Source organism: Ammodytes marinus (genome assembly GCF_949987685.1).
Source record: "Ammodytes marinus genome assembly, chromosome: 24".
In the NCBI taxonomy this organism is placed as follows: domain Eukaryota; kingdom Metazoa; phylum Chordata; class Actinopteri; order Uranoscopiformes; family Ammodytidae; genus Ammodytes; species Ammodytes marinus.
In genome coordinates this window covers 10,550,566-10,576,824 of record NC_137228.1, presented here as the reverse complement: position 1 = coordinate 10,576,824, position 26,259 = coordinate 10,550,566, and the positions used below count along the sequence as shown (strand labels likewise).

At 38.7% G+C, this 26,259-nt stretch overlaps 2 protein-coding genes across 9 annotated transcripts in view; both read left to right on the top strand.

The window, feature by feature from the left end:
* The first annotated feature begins 848 nt into the window (after positions 1-848).
* Positions 849-8,032, top strand: LOC307270124 (uncharacterized protein). Of its 2 annotated transcripts, XM_080053290.1 has the most exons (12): positions 849-1,052; positions 1,969-2,118; positions 2,408-2,533; positions 2,900-3,054; positions 3,359-3,446; positions 3,538-3,633; positions 3,903-3,941; positions 4,740-4,775; positions 5,038-5,094; positions 5,505-5,573; positions 6,021-6,107; positions 6,532-6,653. In XM_080053290.1, the coding sequence occupies exons 1-11, from the start codon at positions 983-985 to the stop codon at positions 6,077-6,079; spliced, it is 945 nt and encodes a 314-aa protein (XP_079909416.1). In that variant the 5' UTR covers positions 849-982; the 3' UTR covers positions 6,080-6,107; positions 6,532-6,653. The 2 variants fall into 2 exon arrangements, with proteins under 2 accessions (XP_079909416.1, XP_079909415.1); XM_080053289.1 differs by lacking the exon at positions 6,021-6,107 and having other exon boundaries at positions 6,532-8,032.
* A 2,253-nt stretch (positions 8,033-10,285) lies between these two features.
* Positions 10,286-26,259, top strand: part of LOC307269817 (uncharacterized protein) — a 41,752-nt gene continuing 25,778 nt past the window's right edge. For 5 of the 7 annotated variants that reach the window (XM_080052883.1, XM_080052885.1, XM_080052884.1 and 2 more), the window contains exon 1: positions 24,754-25,271. In XM_080052883.1, the coding sequence (XP_079909009.1) occupies positions 24,932-25,271 (340 nt within the window). In that variant the 5' untranslated portion in view covers positions 24,754-24,931. Of the gene's footprint in view, positions 10,587-24,753; positions 25,272-26,259 lie in introns of those variants that run through there. The other 2 variants (XM_080052887.1, XM_080052886.1) reach the window with 2 other exon arrangements.

Here is a 26,259-nt window from a genome sequence, read left to right as displayed (position 1 = left end):
TGGGGTGAATCGTCTGATGTATTTCCATAACCCTAGAGTAAAAAAGCACACGGAATGCTACCTATATATCCCAAAGTTTTGGCTTTTGTGATCTATGATAATTTGGGACTCCCCCATGCAAAGTATATACTACATATTATACAACCAATCATTTATCTGAGATATTGTGCACATTTGAATTTTTTTTTTTCAGACATATCAAAAACAATACAAAACTAAATGAAAATCATAAAAATACAATAAACAAAATTTATGTTTAAATGACTTCACAAAAAAAAAAAACACATGAATGATTATCTTGTCAATGATAATAAAGTTTATCAGGCAAGTAAGCTATTATTCTTCTATATTAAAGTAGGCAAGATTTAACACTTAGGGAACAGTAAAAATAAGTATATCCTAGTTATAACAATGGTGTAATCGCAACCATTATGGCAACCAAAGGAGTGATAACATCCTACAGGGATTGCTCTTGTACTTTAAGGCTCGTTGAAAGAATAATAGACTAATAATTCTGAATAATGATCATGCTGAATATACCCTGGACTGGTCAAACTATCAATGACAGAAAAGGGATTTAATTTACAAAGAAACAAAATTAAATAAAAAAGATATTAATATTTACAGCTCATAAAAAACGGAAGCAGGTTTTGTTAATATTATTTTACATAATTGTTTTTATTTTATTCTGCTCCTGTCCTTAACTACCCTGTTTGTCTAATGAGTGAGACTAAAAATATATAGAATAAAATAAAAATAAATTATTTTAATAATAATAATAATATTTTTTTTACGTATACGCTTTCATCATATCCTGCTGTCACTTCCTACTTTGCTTTCGATTTCAAGCAGTCGTGACATTTTAGACTTCCTGTTTGACTGACGTTCATACTTCAAAAAGTCTCTGAACATTTAGATAAAGACGAGTTTTTCCTTTCTGAAGTTATATTTAATCTCAGTTTCATTCATTTAGGTGAACAGAATGTGGCAGAGTTTTACTTTATTTATTTACTTCCTTCTGTTGCCCGCCGCGCTCTCAGCCAACCAACTTGGTAAGTCCTGAAATAATACGAAAATAACTACCTGTAACATTTCAAATGCAGGCCTACATATTTGTTTTTATATACGTATATGTAGTCCATTTATTTGTGCGTGTTTAGGGAAACACATACAGCCACTCCCACCCTCAACTGTATGACATCAAATTCGTTATATTTGTATCATAAAGTAGTAGGGACTGCTTTAAACTGTTTAAACATATTGGTGTGAACATTAAGTTAGGCTAAAGTGGGTTTAAGGGTTTTTGTTCTTTAGAATTACAGTACAGTGTCAATTAAGAAGTGTAGGCTACTTAATGTAACTCAATTTTGTTCCATGCTGGATTCTAGAGGCACATTTATTAATATTATTAAATTTTTCTTCTTCTCCACCACTGTTGATCTTTATCTGTGGTATAATAGAATGTATTCATTTAGGTAAAAGAAGCAGTTCCACAGTGTTAAAAAAATGCTGCATAACACATAGGCCTACAAATGGCCTATCAGCAAAATGTATTTATAGTATACAAAGTAATGCAGAAAAATACCACTCCCGTTGCAATTGAATAACCTATACATTATAACATTGCTTATTATTGATCCCTAAAAAGGTAAATATTGTAGTAGTTTTGTGTAGTAGTGACTATCCATCAAATATAAGAGTAGTGCAGTAAAAGTACAATATTTTCCTGTAGTGTATACTTGTAGGAGAGTATAAGTAGATTTGTACTTCAATACAGCATTTGAGTAAATCAATGTATAAAATATTACTTTTTATCAGTCAAATTTGTTACATGTTCACATCAACTAGCTTTAACATTAAAATGCTGCTTCTACATTACTCCAATTACTGTTATATACAAACCAACAGTATGAGATAAGTTTGCAGACTATGAAGTGCTAAAAGAAATGTATTGTTTTTGTTTTGCAGTCGAAACAGTGTATAAAGCAGTAGGCGGTGAGGTCGTGCTGGTGCCAGGTTCTGTGACCGGTATTATCACCAGCATAACATGGAAACACGGCGCTGACATGGCCGCACTGTGGGACGCAGGCGGACACGACTATTACCGGCAATTCAAAGGTACAGTCACACACACAAACCCCTTTAAAAAAATACATTTTATTTCTACTGAAGTACCCTACATTTATGAAGACACACTCCTCAAGTCTTGTTACTCCCTTGTAGCAGAGTGCAAACAATTCCAGAATATATTGCAACACTTGAATTTATTGTAATCCAAACAATTTACACTTTAACTACCCTCACAGAATCATTCTTACTTATTTTTGGTTTTCTGTTGCTCCAGCAGGCAAGATCTGTGTTTATAAGCGAAATCCAACCCTTTATGTATGTCTGTGTGTATTTACAGATCACAGTAAACTGGACAATATTACTGGAGAGCTGACGATCACTGGACTGAATGGCAACCACAGCGGCAACTACTCCTACGAGATCAACAACAAGGCCACGGGCATCACTAGGCTCCATGTCATCTGTAAGAGAAGGCTTTATCAATGAGACATGGCCCACAGATGGCTTGTTTAGTTTCATCCTGAAGTATGCAGTAGGGGTGTGACTCTTTTGGCATCCCACGTTTTGATTCCATTCAAAACGATGCCCGGTTAAAAATCAAATTCGATTCAGTTCAAAGAAGGATTTCAGGATCTACTCCAGTCCACTGTGTGCTAAATAGGCGTCGTGGCAAATTATGGCAGGCAATCAAATTAGAGTCCATGTCTTATCTATCTTAATTGTATTGTATGTCTATTTTAATGTGAAGCTTGTAATGTGTTTTAAGACAACATTGCCGGTGGCAGCGAAATGCATATTTAAAAAAAAAATTGTTCACTCTTTGTACCAGCTCCTGTCCACATACCCTCTCTCTCCACATGGTGCCACCCTGAGAAGACCTACTGCCTGTTCACCTGTGAGGGCGAGACCACTGACGCCCAACCAATCGAGTATGTGTGGGGGGCAAGCGACATACAGTCAACCAAAGTGATCAATAAAACAAAGGTATAAAATGTCAACTTTTTCTACTTCAACAGTAGAAATAGGTATTGCTAACATAGAAATAGGTCCTCACTAACACTACATTTGACATTATTGCATTGAACTCATCCTAATGCCTGCCAATCAACAGCACTTTTACATCTTGGCACATCAAGCATGCTTATTGGCTCTCTGATGGTGATGAGATTAACTGCTATAAATCAGTGACTGATTTTCCTGGATGGTGTGTGTGTGTGTGTGTGTGTGTGTGTGTGTGTGTGTTTGTGTGTTTGTTAAGTTTCCCACTAACAATCTGCTTAACTTCTAGGAGTTTCAGGAGAAAGAGTTGCAGTGTTTTTTGGAAAACCCAGTCAGCAATGCAGCCAGTGATCGGGTCAGGAACCCCTTATACATCTGTGAGTTTCCATGTAAACAAGATTAAACGTTATGGCAGAGTTAGCAACAATTTGCTTTGTCTTTTTGAATTGTTCATTCCTGTTGTTGTAGGTCTTCGGAGCTATCGGTTTATCCTCCTCATTACAGTAGCAGGACTCTTTATGTTGGTTTGCGTCTCCCTTTGCATCGTTTGCAAATGCAGAAAGGGTAAGAATCACCCCAAAATTGTGTTTATCTAACATTGAAAATGTATTTGTGGTGTTATCCTTAATGCATACACCTAACAAATCTGTGTCTCTAGCTGACAATTTTCACGTCTTTAGGTTTTAAGGATAATGTGCATTCGACTTTCTTTCGACTAACTTGAAGGAGATTAAAGATATTTTATTGTTACATTACAATTATAGAAGTGTCATTATTTTTATTATTTTATATTATATTGAGTTACTGTGTACATTTGTTCAACTTCAATACAGGAAAGAATGGTGGTGGATATAATGTAGAGGCAGCGCAAGGTAAGACACTTCATCCAATGTCTCCACTCTAGTCTGCTCTATATAAAACATCTAATGTAAATCATTGCCATGCAGTGCAAAACTTGCTTGCTTCAAACATGTTATAAGTATTTATTTAAATACTTGTTTTCTACCTTTTTAAATTGGTGAAGATTTTCTCATGGTGATATTTTAGGCTACTTTCAGATTGTTTAGATCATAGATACTATATCCAGTCCCATAGCTTTGCAGTGACCTCACATACCTGCAATACTGGAGTTTTCGGAGCAGTAAGCTAGAGTTTACACTGAGTGTTGCCGTCATGATTTTTATTTATTTATTATTTGAAAGATAACTCAGCAACAATAACATGTTCAAAAAATATTAATTTAAAATAGAAATGTCAGTGTTGTCACTAATATAATAGGAACATACTGTGGCCTCTATCCTGAGGGAGAGTAATGGTGGTGTTGGTTTAGTAAGCTTAAGTCAAACAAGTATTTTAAATAGGAGAAGCCTGAGTCAGAAGAATGAAAGTTATATAGCTCAAAGGACAAGACGGGACAAGCCTTTTTAGCTGTGTTTCGGCAGAGACTAATACCTGGAAACTTCCTCACCGCCTGAGATCATTCCCACAGTGCTGCTGAGGCCATTTCAAACCGGAATCGTCACGTTTTATAAGTTTCCATCGACATCAAAGTAATCCAGTGTTTCATGTATGCATAACACTTGTTGCTCAAGTTTTAAAAATCCAGGATGTGAACATGATGATTAATGATGAGTAACATTGAGTCACATTCTGTACATTTGTTCATACAGGACAACATGGTGAAAATGTTGCAGAAGAAATGCAAGGTAAAACACTACATCTATTGTAATCCACAATTTTTTTTTAAACATTTCTATTGTAAATCATTTTCATGCTGAACAAAAAACACTTGCATCCAACTTTTTAAAAGTATTTAAATATTTATTTTTCAATCATACAATCATTTTGTTTATAAATTGTTGATAACGTTTTAGAACATTTTACACAAGTGTAGATGCAGCAGAACTAGAGTTTACACAATGTGACAGGTGTGTTGTAGTCATGATCATTTTTTCTATTATTTGACAGTAATGCTTCAGGAAACACCCGTGGACTCAGCATATCCAGTGACCTGCAATGGAACCGGTGAGTAAAATGTTATCACATCCAAAACTATGATAATAAGAAGTTACTCAAGTACTGCACTACACGGTACAAATATGAGTTGTTGTTGTTGTTGTTGTTTTTAAATAATGTTTAAAAAATCCTCTATATTAAACGTACTACATTCACTGTAATACGCCTGTTTGTCTCATTCTCATCTCTAGTCTGCTCTATTAAAACATCTCTAATGGAAATCATTTTCATGGTCTCGTCAATGGAGCTACTTTCTGCACAGCTTTGGTTAAACTCTGGCTTTTAAAATTGGCCCAAATACCTGAAATAGTCAAATGCAGGTTGTACAGAACTTGAGTTTCTGGAGCGGTAAACTAGAGTTTGAACTGTGTGGTAGCCAGTTGTGTTGTGGTCATGATGATGTATTTATTATTTGACAGAGAACACAGCAATGCTTTCCAAGGAAACAACCCAGAACTCAGCATCTGCAGTGTCTTGCAGTGGAACCGGTGAGTAAAGTGTTATCACATGCAAAACTATGATAATAAGAAACCTCTGTGTCCCGAACGGTACTAAATCATCAGTTTACTTTGCTTCACCATCGCCACATTACCATTATTAATCTGACATAGTCACATATAAAGACATTACCTCATTGCCATGTATCCTGCCGTTTCTCTTTCACTCGCTCCCTAAACCATATATAACATAAATAAATGTTTATTGACATGTTTATTGGAATGGTTACTTTTATGATGATTAAGAACACCATAAATTGTGTCCAAAATGGGTCACATATTCAAGTTAATGCCAGAGGAACAAATTGATTATCTCCATGTGTAAGAGTTCCCCCTTATCTGTGAGGAGTTATGTTGATTCATGAATACAACTATATTATATCATTAAGATTATGTCATTATTTTGCTTTCTCCATTTCCTGTTTGTATGTCTATTAGATACTTTTCCAGAGGGGTGTCAACGGGTCGTTTTAACCCAAGAAACGACACAGTTGTGACTCACACGTGATCTTGCATGAACTCTTTGTGAGTCACAAACGTAAATCGCAGATGCTAATTAATGCTGCTGATACCAGTGCCTCATTTCCACTCAGCAGCACGGTTCGGTTCGGCATGGCACGGTATACAAAGAGGTGTATTTTTCTTCTCACGCTTGCTGAGGAGATTACACACAGCAGTTTATCTCACATGGAGTGTGTTACTCCACCCTTAAGGGACCTTTTTTGATTCACTTGGTACCCCAACGAAAGGGTGACAAAAATAGGTGCGGCACGATTATCTTATTTTGGTACCCTTCCCAACTTTTGACTGTGAAAACAAAAATGAATTGTGCCGAGCCAAACCGAACCGCACCACTGATGCGAAACGAGGCTTAGGTGAACTAGGTAATGACAGTGTGTGACGTGCTGATGTGTTGTGGAAGTGACATATCTTCTCTGTCATGTGACAGGTGGCCAAGAGGCGCACAAGCAGGAGTTAGACAATCCACAAAATGAACAAGACCAGGAGACAGCAGTGGATTTAACAGCAGCGGATCCTCCAAATGATGAGGACCAAAGCTGAAGTAGTGTCACTTTAGCAAACAGGTGACTGGTGCTAGACGCTGTGTATCATGCTTGACCTGAGAACTGAACCACATGACTGCTACTACAAGTTCAACTTCAAAGTTTTTTAAAGTGAAATTCATGCAATAAGGGCGATATCAAAAGGACATCTGCTATGCCACGGACAGTCCTTATTGCTTATATTTCCTGATGCTGGCTCAGGCAACGGGTAGCCTATTAATCCAGCAGCAGTGACTCTCAATACATTTCCATAACTCGCACAATGATGACTTTTTTATATCCACTTTATGCAAATCAGATTAACTGCTGGTCATTTACATCCACAGTCTTCGTAAATACCTATTTGCTAATCTATTTTATAACAACATATTTTTCATCTTTGCTTGATAGAAGTTGCTTTTTTTTGCACTTTATTGTTTTTAAGGTATTACCGTATCATTAGAAATAATTAGAAAAAGAGATCCAGGTAGATGTAATTCAGAGCTGCAAGATGAGAGGACGTGTTTTTTTCGATATTTCTAAAGGACTCATTTAAAATGTGCCAAAGAGAGGAAATGTTTAATATATATTGGAGGGCATTTATTTATTATATTATCTCATGAAATGCGTTCTCTTCAATTTTTTTGTTACATGTTTGTCTTTGCTCTCTGCTGCTTTCTTATCTATCCACCAGAGGTCCTCAGACACTCACATATCTGTGTGTAAAAGATAGACTTTATAATACAGTATATGAAGGAACATGGAGTATAGAAGTTTATTATATAAATGAAGTTAATAGGAAATAGTTTAGAATTAAAAAGAAAATGTTATTCCATTTTTCTTATACATTTACTTGAGAGAAACGGAAAAAAGTTTGTTTTTTAACCTGATAGTTGGATTTTATTTAAAATATTCTATTTATTTAGTTTAAAAAAATGATTTAACTTAAAGGAAGTGTTGTTTTATTTTGTTTTTTTTTGTAATGTGAACACAAACTCCGGACCTGCTTCAATTATTGTGTCACATCTATGCAGTAGTGATGGAAGTATTCCAAAGCCTTATTTCAGTAAAAGTGCTAATACTACATTGTACAAATGCTCTATTACAAGTCCTGTATTGTGTATATGTATTATTTGAATGTGTTTAAAATAGTGCCATCTTGCTTCAGGACATAACAATGCTGCCTGTTGAAAGGACTATTGGATTTAGTTACACTCACAATGAGCGGTCGTTCAAATATTGTACCAGCTGAGTTTAGATCATGATAAAAGTGACACCACACCTATGGTACTGGAGCCCCACTGCCCTTTGTCTCATCACCACTTGATACCCAGAGCTACTCCCACTGTTAAACTGGTGAACTCTATGAACTTGAGTCTCTGTCGCCTAAACTGATGGTCATTAAAAAAATCGAGTGAGATAAAAAGCCTGTGTATTATTGTGATTGCAGTCTTTTGATTTTATGCACAACACGCCAAATATGCGAGAATGCGATTCTGGAGAATGTTGGTTGTCAAATTCACTTTTTGTCTATATCAGGGTAGATCTCCTCGCGATCCGCTACCTGTATGAACTGTGTTTGCATGAAAATAAATCTGGTGTTAATACACAGCCTTGGCTCTGTTAACTGGAATGTAAACAAAGGGTATGTAAACAAAAGGGCCCACTGTCGCTAGCAACATGCCTTTTTACAGAGCCTAGGCTGTGTATTAACATTGGATTTTTTTGAGCTCACACACAGTAAGGACAGGTAGTGGATTGTGAGGACATATTCACAGATTTGGACAACAATAGATTTTGACAATAAGCATTCTAAAGAATCGCTGATTTCATCTTTAACTTTGGTGTGCTAATACACTTAAAACAATGCATCTGGTTCATCCAATGAAATTGTCATGTCCATATCAAATAACATCTATTATACAATACAAGAGGCACATGTGCAGCCTTTAACTCCCAAAATGTACCATCTTGTTTGATGATTTATGATTTATCATTGATCATTCAACAGGAAATGTTCCTAGTCATTCCGAACCAGGGGCCCTACTGGGGTAACAACCCAATAGTCTTCTCCTTTGCTGGTGGGTGGGAAGCCACAATATCCCCTATTGTGTGTTGAGGCAAATATGACAGGTGTTTGCACTCGCTTACAGGTCACCACATAAGTGCTACCTTCAAGATGACTCCTTCCTGAGCTTTGACAGCCGAGAGCGGGAGGAGAAGATGGATGGAATTTAAATTTGGAGTGTGACAGGGCATATATATTGTTTAACCAACAACACATGCCTTGAGAAAATAGCCCCAGGCTGAAACGTGGGGCTTATCTTTTTTACGTGTGCTCACAGGATTTGAAACCAAAATGAGAAGCAAGGGGATCCACATTATACCACAGGGAGAGATTTTTCTATTCAGGCGTATGGATCCAGGTGCTGGGGGAGGGCATGTTCTGACAAACCCTCTGACATCCACTTTCCTTCTGCCTTCTGAGCTATGTAACAAAGACATGCTTTTTTTCACTTTATTTTTTAAGGGGGAATACAACTCAAACTTTGGCTTGATTTGAAAGAGAAGTGGATTTGTGGCATTTTTGTGTGCAAGTGTGGGTGTGTGTGTGCGCGTGTTGGACAGGGGTAAGTGGGTGGTTATGGAGCATCTGTCATCATGAGAAGCCTTTCTCTCCTCAAAGGAATGCATTTTTTTTTAGCCGCAGACCACAGACAGGTGCCACACTGTAGGCCCAACATGTCTGAACACAGTCACACACATGGAAAACTGAAAAATTGGCCTAGGCATTGCTTCTATAAAGACAGATTTTTAATGTGTATATGGAAGAATCACTCAAACATGCACACACAGACAAAAATGCTCAAAAATAAATCCTGGTCTTTTATACATGTGCATATACTGTACATATCCACACAGCTGTCATCTCAGTACATGCACATACAGTATTTTTAAGGCTTTTTGGAGCCCGAGGGGAACAACTGGTTGGAGGCAGATTTGTGAAGTTAGAGCACGATTTATGAAGGATAAGAAAGGCAGCTGCTTTCAAAATAAATACATTTTTTGGGGGGTCAAACGTTTTGGGCAATTACCTTAACCAATCAATAGACATTTTAAATATGAATAAACATTAAAGCGTGCAATTATAGTGCGTAACAATTTTATATAGGTTAATGCCTGTTACATTCAAGCCATTGCCAAACGAGTTGACACAAAGTTGATTAAGCCTATCAGCTCCACAAAACTGTATTTCTCAGTATAGACATACAGCGGTCAGCGGAAGATATACAATCCAAGCGCGATCACTGCAGACATCGTTGTTGTAATAACTCAGAATTCCTCATGTGGGCAACAGAAGTTACGCACTATAGCTTTAAAAACAAATGCAAGAGTCCCTTTTAAATCTAATTGATTTAACCTTTAGAGTTATGTGTGCACAAATGTCTTACAGCATATAATATACATTAATTTATATATTTTGTGTATTGTATTGGTGGAAATAATCCATACCGACTGTTTTGTCACTCCTTGGACTTTTTTAAACTACAGAAATTGTTCATCAGTGGAGCTTTTACTTTGAAAAACCCCTTCAGGAACGCGTGTAACTATCTCCCGGGTGACACACTTCGCTTGTGCAACTTGTGCACAGTCTGCTTGTGCATCAAGGTGCTCGCAGGCTGCCACAGGTAGACAAGAGGTCGGAGGAGAAGTGTTCCCCCCTCCCCACCAGTGATTTATTTGACCCTGCTAGCTGTTAAAACTGTCCACTGGAGATGAACACTGCCCCTCACAACCTCTGAAAGGATTTTATATTTTTCTTTCTGTCTTTTCTTTTGTCAGAATCGTAAATAAATCACTTGCAGGATGCGTGGACGCGACAGGTGGTCGCTGCTGGACCTGCAGAGCTGCTGCATCCTCCTGCTGTTGGTGGTCACACACGCACAATCACAGCGCACAGGTAATAGACGCATCTTTTTTCAATTTTGCATTTTTAATAGTATTTCTGACTGTGTTGTGATGTAAGTGACAAAACTGAAGTTTCTACAGGAATATTATGCGCACTAAAATTGGCGAGACATTGCAGGCAAAAACATTGTTTTTTCAAGCGTAGGTCAATTTTGGGTGAACAGGTCTACTTACATGCTAGTATAAATAAAAGGTCCAATGTAGTTGTTTATTTTACTAAACCTTGTCTGTTTGTGTTTGTATATTTCTCCTATACAACCATTGTTAACGCTCATTATCTCATAATTAGTTTTTTCAATACTCTAAACCAAAGATCTCAGCTTGTATAGCACTTACATAAACTACACTTTCCATAATCATTCTTATCACTAACTCTGGCTTTATCCAACATCTACATTAAAGATGCAAATGTATGCATAATTAGTTAGATACTGCCAATTTTGCCTATTTATTTAAACATTGCTGAACATTTCTAATTACAAAAACATTTTTTTAATGTCAGTAATCAACTGGTAAAGTTTCATTATAATATCTATAAGTTAAATTGTTCCCGCTATTCACCTGCAGTGTTTTGCCATACATTTTATTCTTGAATGATCCTCCACTAAATGTTCTGCTGAATGTGTCTGAATAATGAGCTTCCTGTGTGTTGGCCGTATATCTGTGTTGGCACATGATCTCAAGAGAGCTTGTGGGTTATTTCTCCAGGTCGGAATGAGGTTGTGGTAGAGATGTGAATGTCTGGGCTTGTCTATTAGGATTTCTGAATTTTGCTGCAGTGTGTCAGAGGCATATTGTACTTCACTGTCTGCGGCCTGTGTTTGCTTTGGATAAACTAAAGGATGCAACGTCTGCATTTATCACATCATGCGCTGACCTGCTCTTCTTGCTTGGACTCAATACGAATATGTAGTGATAATAACCTAATTGAAGTGCTTGTGTGTGTGTGTGTGTGTGTGTGTGTGTGTGTGTGTGTGTATGGGTGGGGATTTTGCAGTCTGTTCACATTTTCCTTTCTTCAGGGCTTGTCTCTTGCCTCCCAGGGAAACAGACACACTTCATCTCCACTGCCTAATTTTAAGCTGGCTTTGCTATTTTGTCTTCCTGACACACACACACACACACACACACATACACAGTACATACACACACACACACACACACACACACACACACACACACACACACACATACACAGTACATAATACACACACACACACACTACACAAGACAAGGCAAAAACAGTCACGCATGCCCACACATTCATGTAGAGACAAAGTATATACAGATCCACTTTGACAAACTTCACACAAGAATCCAGGCTTGTACATTGTGTAAACAGTTACTGGAAAAAAAACTTTTTTTGCAGAAGGGAACTTTTCTGCAATCAATCCATCAACATAGTCCAATACTCTCTTCACGCATGTTAGATGATAAAAGGTTGCTAGTTTGCACCCTTTACTGTACAGTATAGTAAAGAAGTTTGCACCCACACAATCTCAAATGCTTAAAATGCTAAATGCTCTACAAACAAACAACACATCTATATTTACAAGGAGATAACATAAGGTTTGTTGAAGCGAGTCCTCTAAATAAGGATATTCCTGTCAAACATTGAGCATCATTAATTGGTCATTTACTGTGCAAGAGTTTCAGAGGACCACAGGGCGACTTTTCCTCAGTGCAAATCATAATGACTTACAGCGTCCTTGTTTTCTCTCTCTACATTTAACAGATAAAGCCTCTCAGATTTACGGTGTTTAAATAACAAGTAATCACATTCTATAAGTGCTAAGCAGCAGACTTCTGGGTGGCCAAACAACACTGTTTCCCTGATATATGATCCTAAATGTTAAAAAAGCTGACAACGAGTAGGTTGCATGTACTTTTTGGTAGAAAATGAGTAGCTGTTCACATAGCTGTGTGGTGTGTGCATTCAGAATGTAAAGGGAATATAATACAGGGGATTTAATGGGAAAATTACAACATAAGGTCAAATTGCATACACAGCTGGTTTAGCCTGTTTGAACATGAGGCCCATATCTGCCATCATAAGTATAGAGAAATAAGTTGCAAACATATCTTAAACATTATGATCATGTTTAATACGGAAATTTCCCTTTTGTATTTAAATCTGTATTATAGCTTCAGGCAGAGGTTTGATGCTTTCATGATATAATACTGTATATTCCTATTGCACTTTATCTTTCAGCTTATATGATAAGTTGCATGATTAGGAATTTTCTTCTTTGAATAATTCTCACTGAAGATTTTTTTTGCATTCTGTTCACAAAATAAATCCTTTTAAAGGTCCCTATATGCAAAATGCACTCTTTCATAGTTTTTCAACATACATCAATATATATTATATTATCAAGCAAAACATAAATAAATTACATGATTGTAAATTAAATATATGATGGTGATTGGCATTTTATAGACTAAACGTTTACATTGAGCTGCATCAACTTTAAATTTAATGGGGGGAGACAGTAACAAGACATGTATTTACATATAAACAAAGCCTATGATTACTCTAAGCCACTGTGGTGTCTTGGAAAGTATTTCATGAAAACATCCAACTGCGGTTTCTTCTCCGCTCAACAAACAATTATGTTGTAAACCTGTTGGCTGGAGTTGAGCCGTGGTGAATACTCACTGTTTGGGTTAAACAGGAAAACATGTCTCATTCGGCTAATCTTATTTAGACCTTAGACATATATTTATTTTTTCACTTTTTTTCAACATTAATATGGGTTTTATGATAATGTTTCTGTTATTGTTACATGTCAAATGTTAAGGCATCTATGATTGTTTCGTTATCTGAAACTTGTACGTCAGGTTTTTAAGTTGACCTAAATAGAATATTGCCTCCTCTACTCATGCTCATCACTCTTCTGAGATTAAAGCCTTTGAATTGCAAGTCTAGAATAGGATGGGTGGGTGAAATGAATGGGGACTGCACAGTGGACACCACTAGAGCATCAAAGAGCTTTTCACTGGACAGCAAAGAAGGTTGTGGTTTAGTTTGTCTCCAGCCCTGTTGTTGTTCTAACATCTTTTCTTTGGACTCCACATTTCTTTTTTCTCTGCATTGCGGCTTTCTATTTATGTCATTGCACAGAGTAGCAAAGAAAGATATTGACCATGGCCAACGAGAACCAATTTTACACATACTTGTAGTTTTTTGGTTGAAGGTTTAGTAAAACTACTTAAGTAAAGGTAAATTACTAATACAGTTGACTTGAGTTTATTGAAAAAATCTAAATACAACTATGAGACTTAGTCAGGCTTCTGTAAAATACTTTTATTCACTGTCATAACCTTTATCAAAATTGTATCCAGATAAATGTTGGAAACTCGAAATGGACCCAGTTCAAAGACTTTACCAGGTAGACAAAACTAGACATATACTGTATATAGAAAACCAATGGGACACCAATCAAACCCAAGTCAATGACTTGTTTTGACTTCATGCTTTTACTTTTAATTGATTTATTTTCATTATTCGTACTTTCACGTAACTAAAGTACACCTTCCACCACTAGTTATGGATCACTATTTTTCATTTTGTACAATTGTCAATACCTTTGTGAGAATTTTATGGTCAAACTAATTGGGTTTAAACAATGGGTCAAAACCACCATATTTCTGTTTGGGTGAATAACCAAACAGTAATATGAAAAAAATAACACAAACGAAGGATCAAAACAACCAGTTTTCTTGGGTTTTCTTGGTGAACCAATGGTCTTCCACCAATGGTTGCTGGGTGAATTGAACCTTGCATGTGTGTAGGTGCTATGTTGGCCCATATACAGCTGTATCCTCAGTTCATGGCACTCCTCTTTATTCTCTACATAGCCTCGAGGACATATTTTTCCCCCACAAGTTAACTCCCATTTTTATCTGTAATTACAGCTTTTATCCTGTGTTCGTCTCATATTCGGCAGCCCAAACCCCCTTCGGACTGATTAGACCTGCAGACAGTGAACACATGAGACATCAAAAGGCCTTTACAACAACACCATGTAACTACAGAAGCCCTTCCCTATAGAGGACGTTAAAAGCCTCCTTAAAGCAGCAGCTGGGGGTGTTTTCTACCTGTTGCCAGCGGAAGTGTAGGTGATCTCAAGCTAAGGGGGCTCAGAGAGGATGTTTTCCTTTCCATCTTCCATGGTTCTGTGCAGCCTATCTTGATGTGCCGTGGTCACTATGGGTGCTCTCTGTCACTGGGGAATGCTTTGTTTATCCAGCTGCAGAGCCTGGTGGCTTTGAGGTGCTGAAAATGGTGATAATGACGGCTGCGTTTTTTTTTTTTTCGCTTCTCCCATCTGCTTTTCGGCTCTTTAAGATCTAATCAGCTTGTTACCAACAAATGGCCACGTAAAGATAAGGCTGCTAATTTTAGCCTCCTAGTTTGATCGCCATAACGATCGGCCTCCAAACATACTCCAAAGATTATAATTTTTTTGGATTATAATGACTCGTTTTTGTGATGAGCAGACAATGATGAAGCGTGTTAAAAAGGAACACACTGTTGGCTTCATATTTGGTGTACTTGTCTTATATCTTATACTTACTCTAACACACTTTTAATAGAAACACTTTCAATGTAAGAAACAAAGTAAAGTGGCTGATTAGAAAAAACACGTGACTTGACTTTGTTTAGCAGTTTATAACAAGTTAGTGCAGGCTGAAGGAGACAAAGTCGTAGCCTTAAGCTAGTTCCATATAAAAGGCCCTAAGTGTCCTTGTTGCACTTGAAAGCACAAGCACAGGCTGTGATACCTCTTACTGTCTGTGCCCAACCCTCAGAAACAACACACATAAATCACTGAATTTACTCACTCATTTTCTCACAAACATAAAAAAAGGTTTACAGGCAACAGTGAAGCAAGGCTTTAAAGCCCACATCCACAAAATCCTTCTAACTATGTAATTTGGGAAGTAAGTTGCATTATAGTAAGCATCTCAAAAGAGTTACTCATAGTTAACAATCCAAATGAAAGATATTCTCATTTAAGTTTGATCAACTTTATACAAATTCGGAGGTGGGCTATGCTCTGGTTCTTATTACACAATATGTATTTTGAACCAATCACTGTAGTTCTCTGCCTGAACTTTCTATTAAAACAACGACTGCTGCCACTGAGACCGTTTGATACAGACACACCCACACTGTCAAACGGTCCAATGAAGCTGTTTTTTAACTAAGTTTTATACTATTTATAAACATTTATTTTCAATCAGATTTTTGTAAAAGCTTACTGAGACATCCAACTTTGATATTATATATTGAATTGTATGGACCAGGTTTCCAGAGGCTTTAAACTGAGCTGCCCTCATACAGTACGTAGTCATTATTTCCACATGAGTCTTGTGAGTGACGTGATGAGAAACAGCTTTTAATCATCTCCACTATGGCGGTCGAGCTGGCTCTGGTTGCCCTCATGGTCCAGAGGGAGTTGGCCAGCTGCCAAGCCTCTTAAACACCCATTCACAATCAGCCAAAGACAGGACAATGACATGCTGCTGTTGGTCAGATTGACTGTGCAGGGATTCATGACCGGTTCCTCCTGTGCATGAAGTTGGTCTATGCATACAGGTTCAGGATGGTGAAACCAAAACAGCCATGATCTTTAATACATCTATATCTATCTTTCAGTTTTATTCAACTTTCTTCTCCGACTTATATCGGTCATTAATGCATTATTTATCCGACCCACTGTTTCAGGAAAAAAATTTGAGGCCTTAACTAAAACTCTTAAATCTCAAGAAAAGATGATTAGTTGGCTCAGGTGTTGGCAGTCTTTCCTGCAAAACTTAACTTAAATTTAAGAGTTTTAGTTGCCGTCAAAATTCCAAAATGTAGAGCAGATAGTTTCCTTGAAAATGATATTTTTTTCTAACTTTATACTTTTATAGTAAAGTAACCTTTTAAGGAATAAATAGATAACGTCCTCAACGACACATTCCTTTCTAATGGATCCATTAGGGGAAGCAAAACAAGCTGTCAGACAAAGTGCAAAAAAGGCCCCACTTATTTTGCAATGACACAATATTAAGCGGCTTGTCCAATGAGCTGACAGATGTCCAAAATGACAAAGAGGAATGTGGTAAGGTCAAGCATCTGAAAAGTTCAAGGTCACATCAAAATCATGCGGCAGGTGTTTGTTGTTAGGATTCATTTATTCCACATGTTTAGAGGATCAACCATTAGTTGTTGGTTTTTCAATGTTTAGCCTTCACGCGTTGTTTTTTTAAATCCACTATCTTTCTGGATTGTTTGTCTCTCTGTCCGTGTGATATGAAGTTGCACTAAAATGAACCATGAATGGGTTCTCTGTATCATTAAGGCGAGACACTGCAGGTGAATAGGGTAACATATTTAACTTAAATAATATCATAGTGAAACTTTGATTACTTACATTAAAACAATGTTTATTAGCATTCATTTTTCATAAATGTTTGTATAGATATGCAAATTGTGCAATATCTAACCAATGAGTTGACATTTGCAAATCTTTAAAAAACTGAAATCTAGATGATGGATTAAGCCAGAGTTAATTTATTTAATTTGTACAACATATAAGTGTAAATGTGGCTTAATAAAAAGCAGCTGTACGTCGTGTGTGTAAAAGTTGAGCTGTCCGATAAAACAGTAGCTGCTCTGTACGAGTCTCCGTGGTCTTCGGGTGAGACATTCTGCGGTTTGCCATTTCATGACTCACTCTCTGCATTAGCGGGGTTACGAGCTGCACTGTGCCCTCCAGTACAATATATGGAATTTAAAACCTTAAAGGCCTTTAGTTACGAGGGCCTCTTTGCCATTGACTTGAATGTCACATCTCTTCAGGCTCATGCTGCAAAAATGTTCCTCTTGACAGGTGAGAAAAAGATGGAGGATCCTTTATTGTCAACACGGGGATAAAATTACCTTTAATTACTTTGAAATAGCGTCATTATGGCTTTAATTTTGTGCTGTCGATCACATCATCAAAGGAGAACAAAACCTCATTTATTCTGAAGAAGAGAAGCCACAATACTAACCCTGCACTGCCTGTTTTTTTTTCTCTAAAACAAACGTCCCCATTCACAAATCACGTTTTAGGATTCTCCTCCAGACAACGACTCGACTGTCTCGTCTCAAACCGTTTCACACCCTCTGTCTGGTTCTGGAAATGCCCGACTATTGTCTGTTCCAGAAAAACCCACGTCGACATACCGCAGGGTGTAAGGATTGTGGGGAGGGGAGGAGGGTCATGTGTGTTCATTTCTGCAGCTCTTCTGCCAAGATGCCCCAAGGGGAAACATTTTTAGCTTCTTTTTTTCACATCTTTTAGTTATTCCATAACTGGAAAGCAGCAGGCAGAGATAGGAATCAGTGATGTACTGTCAGGATGGGACGTTTTCTAGGTTTGTATTACTGTATATTAGGTATATTTAGTTTTATTTATTCGTCACATACACAATGTGTAGTGAAATTCTTATGTACCAGTCCGGCTATAATTCAACTATATAAAGTGTAAGATTATATTAATAAATGGGTGGTGATTGGGTGGTGGGCTAAGTGACATTGTCAGTCTGGTTTAACAGTCTGATGGCTTGGGGAAAGAAACTCCTCCTCATCCTCTCTGTGTCGGCCCTCAGCAGACGGTAGCGTCTCCCTGAAGGCAGCATGGTAAACAGACTGTTGTTGGGTGGCTGATATCACTGGTGATCTTTTTGGCTCTTTTACTGCATCGTTTGATGGGAATGTCCTGCAGATTGGGAGGCTGGTCCTGATGGTTCTCTCAGAGAGGACCACCCTCCTTAGAGCCAACTGATCCTGCTTGGTGATGCTCCCCATCCAGGTGGTGATACTCTCGCTCAGGATGCTCTCTATGGTGCAGGTGTAGAAGTTCCTGAGCACACTGAGTGGGAGTTTAAAGTATTCTGAGATGGTAGAGACGCTGACGGGCTTTCTTTACAATGGTGTTGGTGTGATAGCCAGGACCATGACAGGTCCTGTGTGATGTGAACACTGAGGTATTTGAAGCTGTCCACCCTCTCCACCAGGGCTCCGTTTATGCTGAGATGTTGGAAGCTCGTCTGCTGTTCCCTGCTGAAGTCCACTATAAGCTCTTTGGTCTTGTCGACGTCCAGCTTGAGGTTATTCTTCTGACACCAGTCCACTAGTTGATTGATCTCAGAGTGGTAGGCAGTCTCATCATTATTTGAGATCAGACCCACCACAGCTGTGTCATCAGCGAACTTGACCATGATAATATATGTATATATGTATTTATTATAACATACATGCTAGAACAGATTAAAGATTAAATTGTCTTTTTTCTGAACAGACTTGGTAGAAATGGAATATGATATTCACAAGTATGTTTTAATTGGTGTTTAACCCTTAAAATAAATGATTTTGTTTTTATTACAATAGAATGAGACCTTTATATCTACATAGGAGCGGGGCGGTGAGGCTTGTTTCTAGCACAGAATAGACTAACTTAACGGCTTTACACATTTTTATATATAGTGGTGGGTGTCCTCGGGAAATGCACCTGTTGGAAGACAAATAATAAGTTCTATAGAATAAATAACTGAATACATCTCCACCTGATTACTTGATATTGTGGAAATACTTGAGGAAGTGGTGGAGGATGCCATCTTTAGTAACTAGCTTCTTGTCCTTGAAGGCTACTGTAGCTTCTGTAATTTCTCCCAAAGTGTGGGGAAACATCTAGAACTTTCACCAGTAAATGCTGCCAAATACACATATATCACACACTGCATATTAAGTGCAGAGAGACTCATTGGTTTATCTCTGTAGTGCTACAGACTTTAAACAAGAGGTGGCAGCATTTAATCTGAATTTTTCTGGTGTTGAAGCTGCATTGAAAAGTGTCATTTCCACAGTGTCAGCACTGCAGGGAAATACAGTTTTGAGTTTGCAAAGTACAAGTGCAAGAGCATTACCACAATGACACCAAAAACATTCTATTTGTTGTGCTTTTTGTCACTATACAGTTGTTGTATTTCAAGCTGCACAAATAACGCTATTAACCCTATTTTCAGGAAAACAAACACTTTCTGCTTCTGGTAAAATAAATTAAGGACTCAATAGAGGGCAAATACTTGATTGTTTTATAATCATTAGTTGTTTGACTCCATAATGAAAGTGTAAACAGAGTTTGCAAACAGTGATTCAAAAAACTCAGCCTTTCTGTTAGGATTGTTTAATATATAATCTACATATTTAGAATTAAATGTAATAATGAGTTCTATATCATTTCTAAAGGATACTGGTGATAAATACAGTCGAGTAGATAGATCCATCCCCTGCAGCCTCTGCACTGCTGCCATCTGCTGGTAGAAGTACATGAATCGATACACTACATAGCCTAAACTTTGTGGACACATCAACCTTTCATATCAAACGTATTTGGCGTGCATTTGCATCCCTTTTAAAAACCAAAAATCTATATGTTAGATATAGCCCAAAGTGAAAATGCTTATTTCATTTTTACAATTTATGAGTGTCCAAAGTTGAGGTTGCGGGTTGGAGGGTGGGTCCCTCAATTGGCTTTCTCAGGCCCAGCAGCTTGACAGCCTCTCGGTTTAAGCCTCTCGGTTTAATTGGCGTATCGTGTTTCTGTTTAACTGTACTCACTCTCAGAGGGATTCCCCAACAGTTCACACGCTCACATCATGTCTGTTCCTCAACCATTCAACACACATGATGAACCCGCAATCAGTTTTTTTGCTCTTTTTTTCTTCTTTTGTAATATTTAAAAAATAAATATAATGGGGCTGTTTGGTCTCACAGAGCGTAAACAAGCAGAATTATTGCATTAGGAAAAAGCAACATCTGAAAATTCAGGGGTTTAAATTCAGGCAGAAGATCCATATGAGATTATTTGGACACATGGCTGTATATTGCTTATTATAGCAGCACAGAGGCAAGAAACTATGGTTGCGTTCCGAATCGCATACTCTTTCTTTTTTCTATTCTACATACTACATCCGACGATAAAAAGAATCTAGTTATGATGCAGTAGGCATACTATTGGGACATACTTTTCTCTCTTATTTCATCATAACATTGCGCCTTGATCTTGCCTCTTGCTTTTATATCCGTCGCATCCCCGTTTGTTTTCATATGGAGGCTTCGTCGATGTTACGTCACTTCACGTGCGCACTGGATTGTGGGTCAGAATCGCCCAAATAGGATGCACTTTTCAACACTAACAATCTTGGCCGCATGAAGTAGGACATCCGGGTACTTCTAACCATCCTAAATCTGGCCACAAGAATCGGGACATCCTAAATCTTTTTTCTACATACTATATAGTAGAAAGTATGCGATTCGGAACGCAACCTATTTGTTACTTTCCTAAAAAGAATGCATGCTGTTGCTTCCTGAGGGCATCCTATCAAAATAAAAGCAGCATGTTCATACTATGAGTAGTGTAGGAGAGGCAGGTTGTTATAAAACGTCACAAACTAACCTGTTTTAAGGAGGAAATACTTTCTTTGAGTGTCAAATCTTGACTTGTGCAGCTGTAACACAGGAATGCACTGTATGTACCGTAAACAGCTGGGTGTATATGCATGTGTGAAAGTATGCAATATTTCCACATGGAGAGCAACCAGGTGCCTTTAGTGAGACATGACATTCACCAACCCACTGGAGCACAGTGCTGCTAATGTTGTCAGTGGTGTGTTTACTTGCCCTCGCCGTGGCCCCCGGTGCAGGTCGGGCCCTAGCAGCTGTCAGCTGATAGTGATGAAAAGTGTTAGGAAACACAGAGGGAGGGAGGACATGTATGTGGGAGAGATCGTAGGGCGTTAATGCAGATCTATACAACATGTATGTACCAAGACATGGGAAGAGGAGAATATGATTGAAAACATGTCTTACCTGTGTCCAAAATCAATGTTTAGTTAATGGGAGTTGTGCTTTTTCACGTCAATAATATCCAAATTAATTTTATTGTCCTATATTGTGGAAAAGTGAAACAGAAATCTCCTGGCACAATCACCATCGGCAAAGAAAAAAAATAGACAGGAAGTCTAGTTTTCCCAAAAATACATTCTATCTAATTACTTTTGGTAATTACTACAAGATTACGAGCTATGGTTTTGTCATGTTTAAGAGAGTTTATAGTGCACTCTGGTGCAGTTTGCATTTTCATGCTTAATGGAAAAACCTTTTTCGTGCTGTCAGAAGGTTTTCCCCCTTTGCACAAAATACTGTCCACATTTTAAGTTAGTATTATACAATTAATTTCAGCTGTTTTTTGTGCAAGATTGTGTCCCAATTAGGGTTGCAAAATTCCGGGAATTTTCAAAGTTGGAAACTTTCCATGGGAATTAACGGGAATTTATGGGAATTAACGGGAATTTTGGGAATTAACAGGAATAAACGGGAATTTCCTCAATTTTAAGCGACCCACATGCACTAAATTCTCCTAACTATGTTATTTCAGTCCAGGCAAACGTTCTAGACAGTAAAAAGCAGTTTTTTCAACTAAGTTTTAATATATTTATGAACATTTAATTTCAAATCAGATTTTTTTTTACGTTTATTGAGACACCCAACTGGATATCTTATATTGATTTTTACTAGACCAGGTTTACAGAGGCTTAAACTGTGATTTTAAATATAATTGGGGAAAATATATTTTAGCATAATCTTGACTAAAACAACCAGATTTTATGCAAGTACACTTGGCAAATTGCACATAGCACACATCCTACTGCAGGGGTACTGAGGCCACGCCCCCTACATGCTCTTTGCATTCCTCCATCAAATGGGGGACATTTTACTTTATTTATTGAATGGGTGGGGTCAGACAGATGCGTAATATTTTACTCAACATTCATCTTTTTGTTGTTCAGTGAAATTATTGATTGTTCATAAAATAATCAAAACTTAAAGTTCTTCTTACAAATGAATTTGTTCAAATGTAATGTTTTTTAATTGTATTATTTTACATGGATGTCTGCCTATGACCAAACATAGTGTTTAAATGTTTAGATTTATGTTTGGATATGAAAAAAAAATAATTTAAATTACTGCCATTTAGTTAATTCCTATCATTTCCAATTTTGAATATTCCCAAAATTCCCGAGCGAAAGTTCCCGTGGAAAGTTTCCAGAAACTTTCCGGTAATTTACCGGAAACTTTCCACCCCTTTGCAACCCTAGTCCCAATACACCTAAAAGTTGTATTGGGACATCTAAAAGTGGTTGCATTTGCTGCAAGAACTTACTGCATGCCCTCCAGCACCTTAAGCTAGTTAGATTTCAAAGCTCGTTCCCGTCTTTATGTTAAACTAAGCCAATTCCATCCTTGATTTAAGAGTGGTATCGATGTTGTCACTCTCTGCAAAGTAAGAAAATATGTCTTAAGTGATTTGTCCATAAGTGACAAGATGAGCAAAGTGTTAAACATCAATCTTAATAAATAAGGAAAGCTGATGCACTATTTTGTCTTTGGCTTTCACAAACTCCCCAAAGCATCCAATCTGTTTCTCCTACTCCTATCCTGCGTCCAGGTGTTTAGCACACATGCTGACAGCGATATGGTGCGTTGCTGTATGAATGCACAAATGATCCAAGATGTGGCAGCTTCCAAATCTGTAAAATGTCTTGCGGCGTGGGCGTGGGACGTCTGGGGGCTGGAATGTTTAACAGCTGGATGTCCTGGCTTGGCACCAGATGAGGGTATAGTAGCTGGATGATGGGGGTACACATCCAGGGCCGTGTGGTTACCCTCCTCCTCCCCATCCTATTATCGGCCATCTGTGAGAACCTGGAAGGGGTAGATACATTTTCCGAGGATTTTCTCAGATTAGGCAATGGAGTCAATATTCCCCCGGGAGGAGTGGAGCTTAAGAAGACATCGATTCACTTGGATACGCCCTCAATTTCTCAGCTGCTGTGTTTCATTCATGCTTCACACTGCTGCTGCTTCTTCACCAAACCATTGCAATGCAAAATAGTAAAACCGCAAAGTCTAGAAAGTTAAAGTTGTATGACTATTGTCTTCCACTCATTTGAAACAAGGCAATGAATCAACACCAGGTCCCTGTCATCATTAGCCCGATATTCTCTCTGTTATCTTAACTTCTCAGCTGCTGAGTCCATTATTCCGCTGCTTTTCAACCTTGTTATTTTTTCCTGAAGCCGTGTGCACTTGATAACCTCTGTCTCTGGGACGTTTCAGTGTCTCAAATATTCAGTATTTCACAAGAAATATGTTTTCAACTGGCGACCCCTTAGATTAAACATGAAACCTTTTTTTAGGGTCCCGACCCTCATTTTGTAAACCACCACTCCCACTTAGTTTGATAATTAATTAGCTTTTAGAGTAAGCAATTCTGGAGAAGGCTTGTTGTCAAGATAACTTTTTTTTCAAAATCAGTGAATATTTCCTCACGCTCCGCTACCTGTGTGTGCAATGTAAAATGTAAAAATAAATCTGGTGTTAATACAGCCTAGGATCTGTAAACTAGTATGTAGACAAAGAGGCCTATTGTAGCTAGCAACATGCCTGTTTACAGTGCCTGGGCTGTGTATTAACACTAGATTTTTTTTCAGTGCACACACAGTACAGACAGGTAGCGGATCATGAGGAGATATTCACTGATTTTAACAAAAAGGTATGTAGCCAACAAGCATTCCCCAGAATTGCTGACTCCACATTTAAGACTGGAAGTGAGTTGAAACAGCTGTCCAAAATTAAAATGTAGGCCTACTAACACCACCGATTAACACTTTTTCCTTTAATGAGCTTTAGAGGTGCTGGAGGGCATGCAGTGAGTTCTTGCAGCAAATCTTCTTCTGAACTTGGGATTCTCGCTCATTTAGTTACTTCAGACCCTGAGCACAGAACCAAACCTGTTATTAATGGATTATGTATTTTCAAAAAATACCTTTTCTGAGGTTTTGTGGCAGCAGGAACTCCTGCATGCTTTTTCTCCATGCTGCAGAAGGGGACCCACTCTTCAAATCACACAGGGGAGGAGTTTATAGTGCGTTTAGGGGCAACTTTTGAGTAACCAATGACTTCCATCATCACCAACAAGCCTGCCTCCACACTATGGGTCTCCCCCTGCCTATGTAAGTGCTTTCACATGCAGCAGCCATGCACTGTGGGGAGGGTCTATGAGTGGGAGCAGTTTTTATGTGCCGGTTTTCATTGAGTGGATGCTCAGTGGCCCTTGGACAGTTTGGATTGAACTGGTGAGCGGCTTGCTAACAGGTGGAAACAGTGAGAGCACTGTTTGGAGCACTGCTGCAGGCTTAGACGTTTGAAGGAGCGTGACTGGAACCAGCAGCATGTTGAAGATCCAGACCTGCTTGCTTGTCCTGGTTCTTTCCACTGGGAGCTTGGAGGCCTGGTTTTGGAATCCAGAACCGATCACAGAGGCCCAAGAGGTGACAAGTGATAAGACCACGGGATCTGGGCTGTCAGGTGCCAACGCTACAGAGAAAAAGAAAGAAGAAGAGGATGATGGCATATCCGGAGTAGGGGAAGAAATCCTCGAGGTCGCCACGGGAATCCGTAAGTTTGTCGAGGGGTGGGACGCGACCCCAGATCCGACCAGGACTACTACTACTAACGGAGGCCTGGCAGAGATGGCGGAGAAGGCTAAACCTAACACCACGGCTAATCCAGGCAGGTTCAGAGGGGAGCGGGTTGAGGAGGGCTCTGGGATTGGGGTAGGGGATGGGACCAGTTCAGGGTTAAATGTAGAATCAGTGAAAGATGATAAAGCCCTGCCTAGCAATTTAACTGGGATCATAGGCGACGCTTCTAAAGTCAATTTGACTGTTGATCAGACGCTAGCCCCCCCTGGTGGTCGCATCAATGCTTCCTCTCAAGCATCTTGTCTCCCCGTGCCTTCAGATTGGTCCATTTGCTCGGGCAAGCGGCCCAAATTGTTCTCGCTGCCCAACTTCCTGAACCACACCTCTGTGGAGGAGGTGGGGACGGTCCTAGAGGAGTGGGCGTGGCTCAAGAGGGCGGGGTGTCACCATGGCGCAGAGTGGTTCCTCTGCCTCCTGCTGGCCCCTAGGTGCCCTACACCCGCTGTGCCCCTGCCCCGTGCCCTGCCCTGTCGTAGCTTCTGCCACGTGCTGCAGGACAGCTGCTGGGCGTCCCTGGAAAACGGGCGTCTCCCGGTGGAGTGTCACCTCCTGCCTGAAACGGCGTGTGTTTCCGTTAGTAACCAGAAAGGTAACCCCGATGGGTTAGAATGTATCCTACCCTGTGTGTGGTGATACATTTTGAACCCGCTGTCACGTCACTTTCTGTTGATGTCGAGCGTTGGTCTGTGTGTATTTGTCGGTGTTTGTTCTGGTATCACACGTGTCCAAACACATTTTCCAATGATTAATTTTGTATGTGTAAGGCAATTTTGAATATATTTAGCAATTACTTACATTACAGCTGAACACTTTTCAAACAATATTGTAGTCTCTTAATGTCTGAATAACACTTTTATACTCGTATACCACACACATTTCTTTAACATGCAGGGACTCAAAGCTGGGGTATGTGATTTCTGATTGGTCAAAGTTAACATGAGCTGTACACTTTGACCAATCAGAGCGAGGCTCCAATTCTCTGTTCTCATTGGCTGTTGGGACTGTCCATTCACTTT

Excerpts from the sequence above, each read along its gene's own strand:
- LOC307270124 (XM_080053289.1), top strand. The coding sequence starts at position 983 with ATGTGGCAGAGTTTTACTTTATTTATTTACTTCCTTCTGTTGCCCGCC. Across the intron at positions 5,095-5,504 it reads AGTGACCTGCAATGGAACCG|AGAACACAGCAATGCTTTCC; the intron begins GTGAGTAAAATG and ends ATTATTTGACAG. Across the intron at positions 5,574-6,531 it reads AGTGTCTTGCAGTGGAACCG|GTGGCCAAGAGGCGCACAAG; the intron begins GTGAGTAAAGTG and ends GTCATGTGACAG.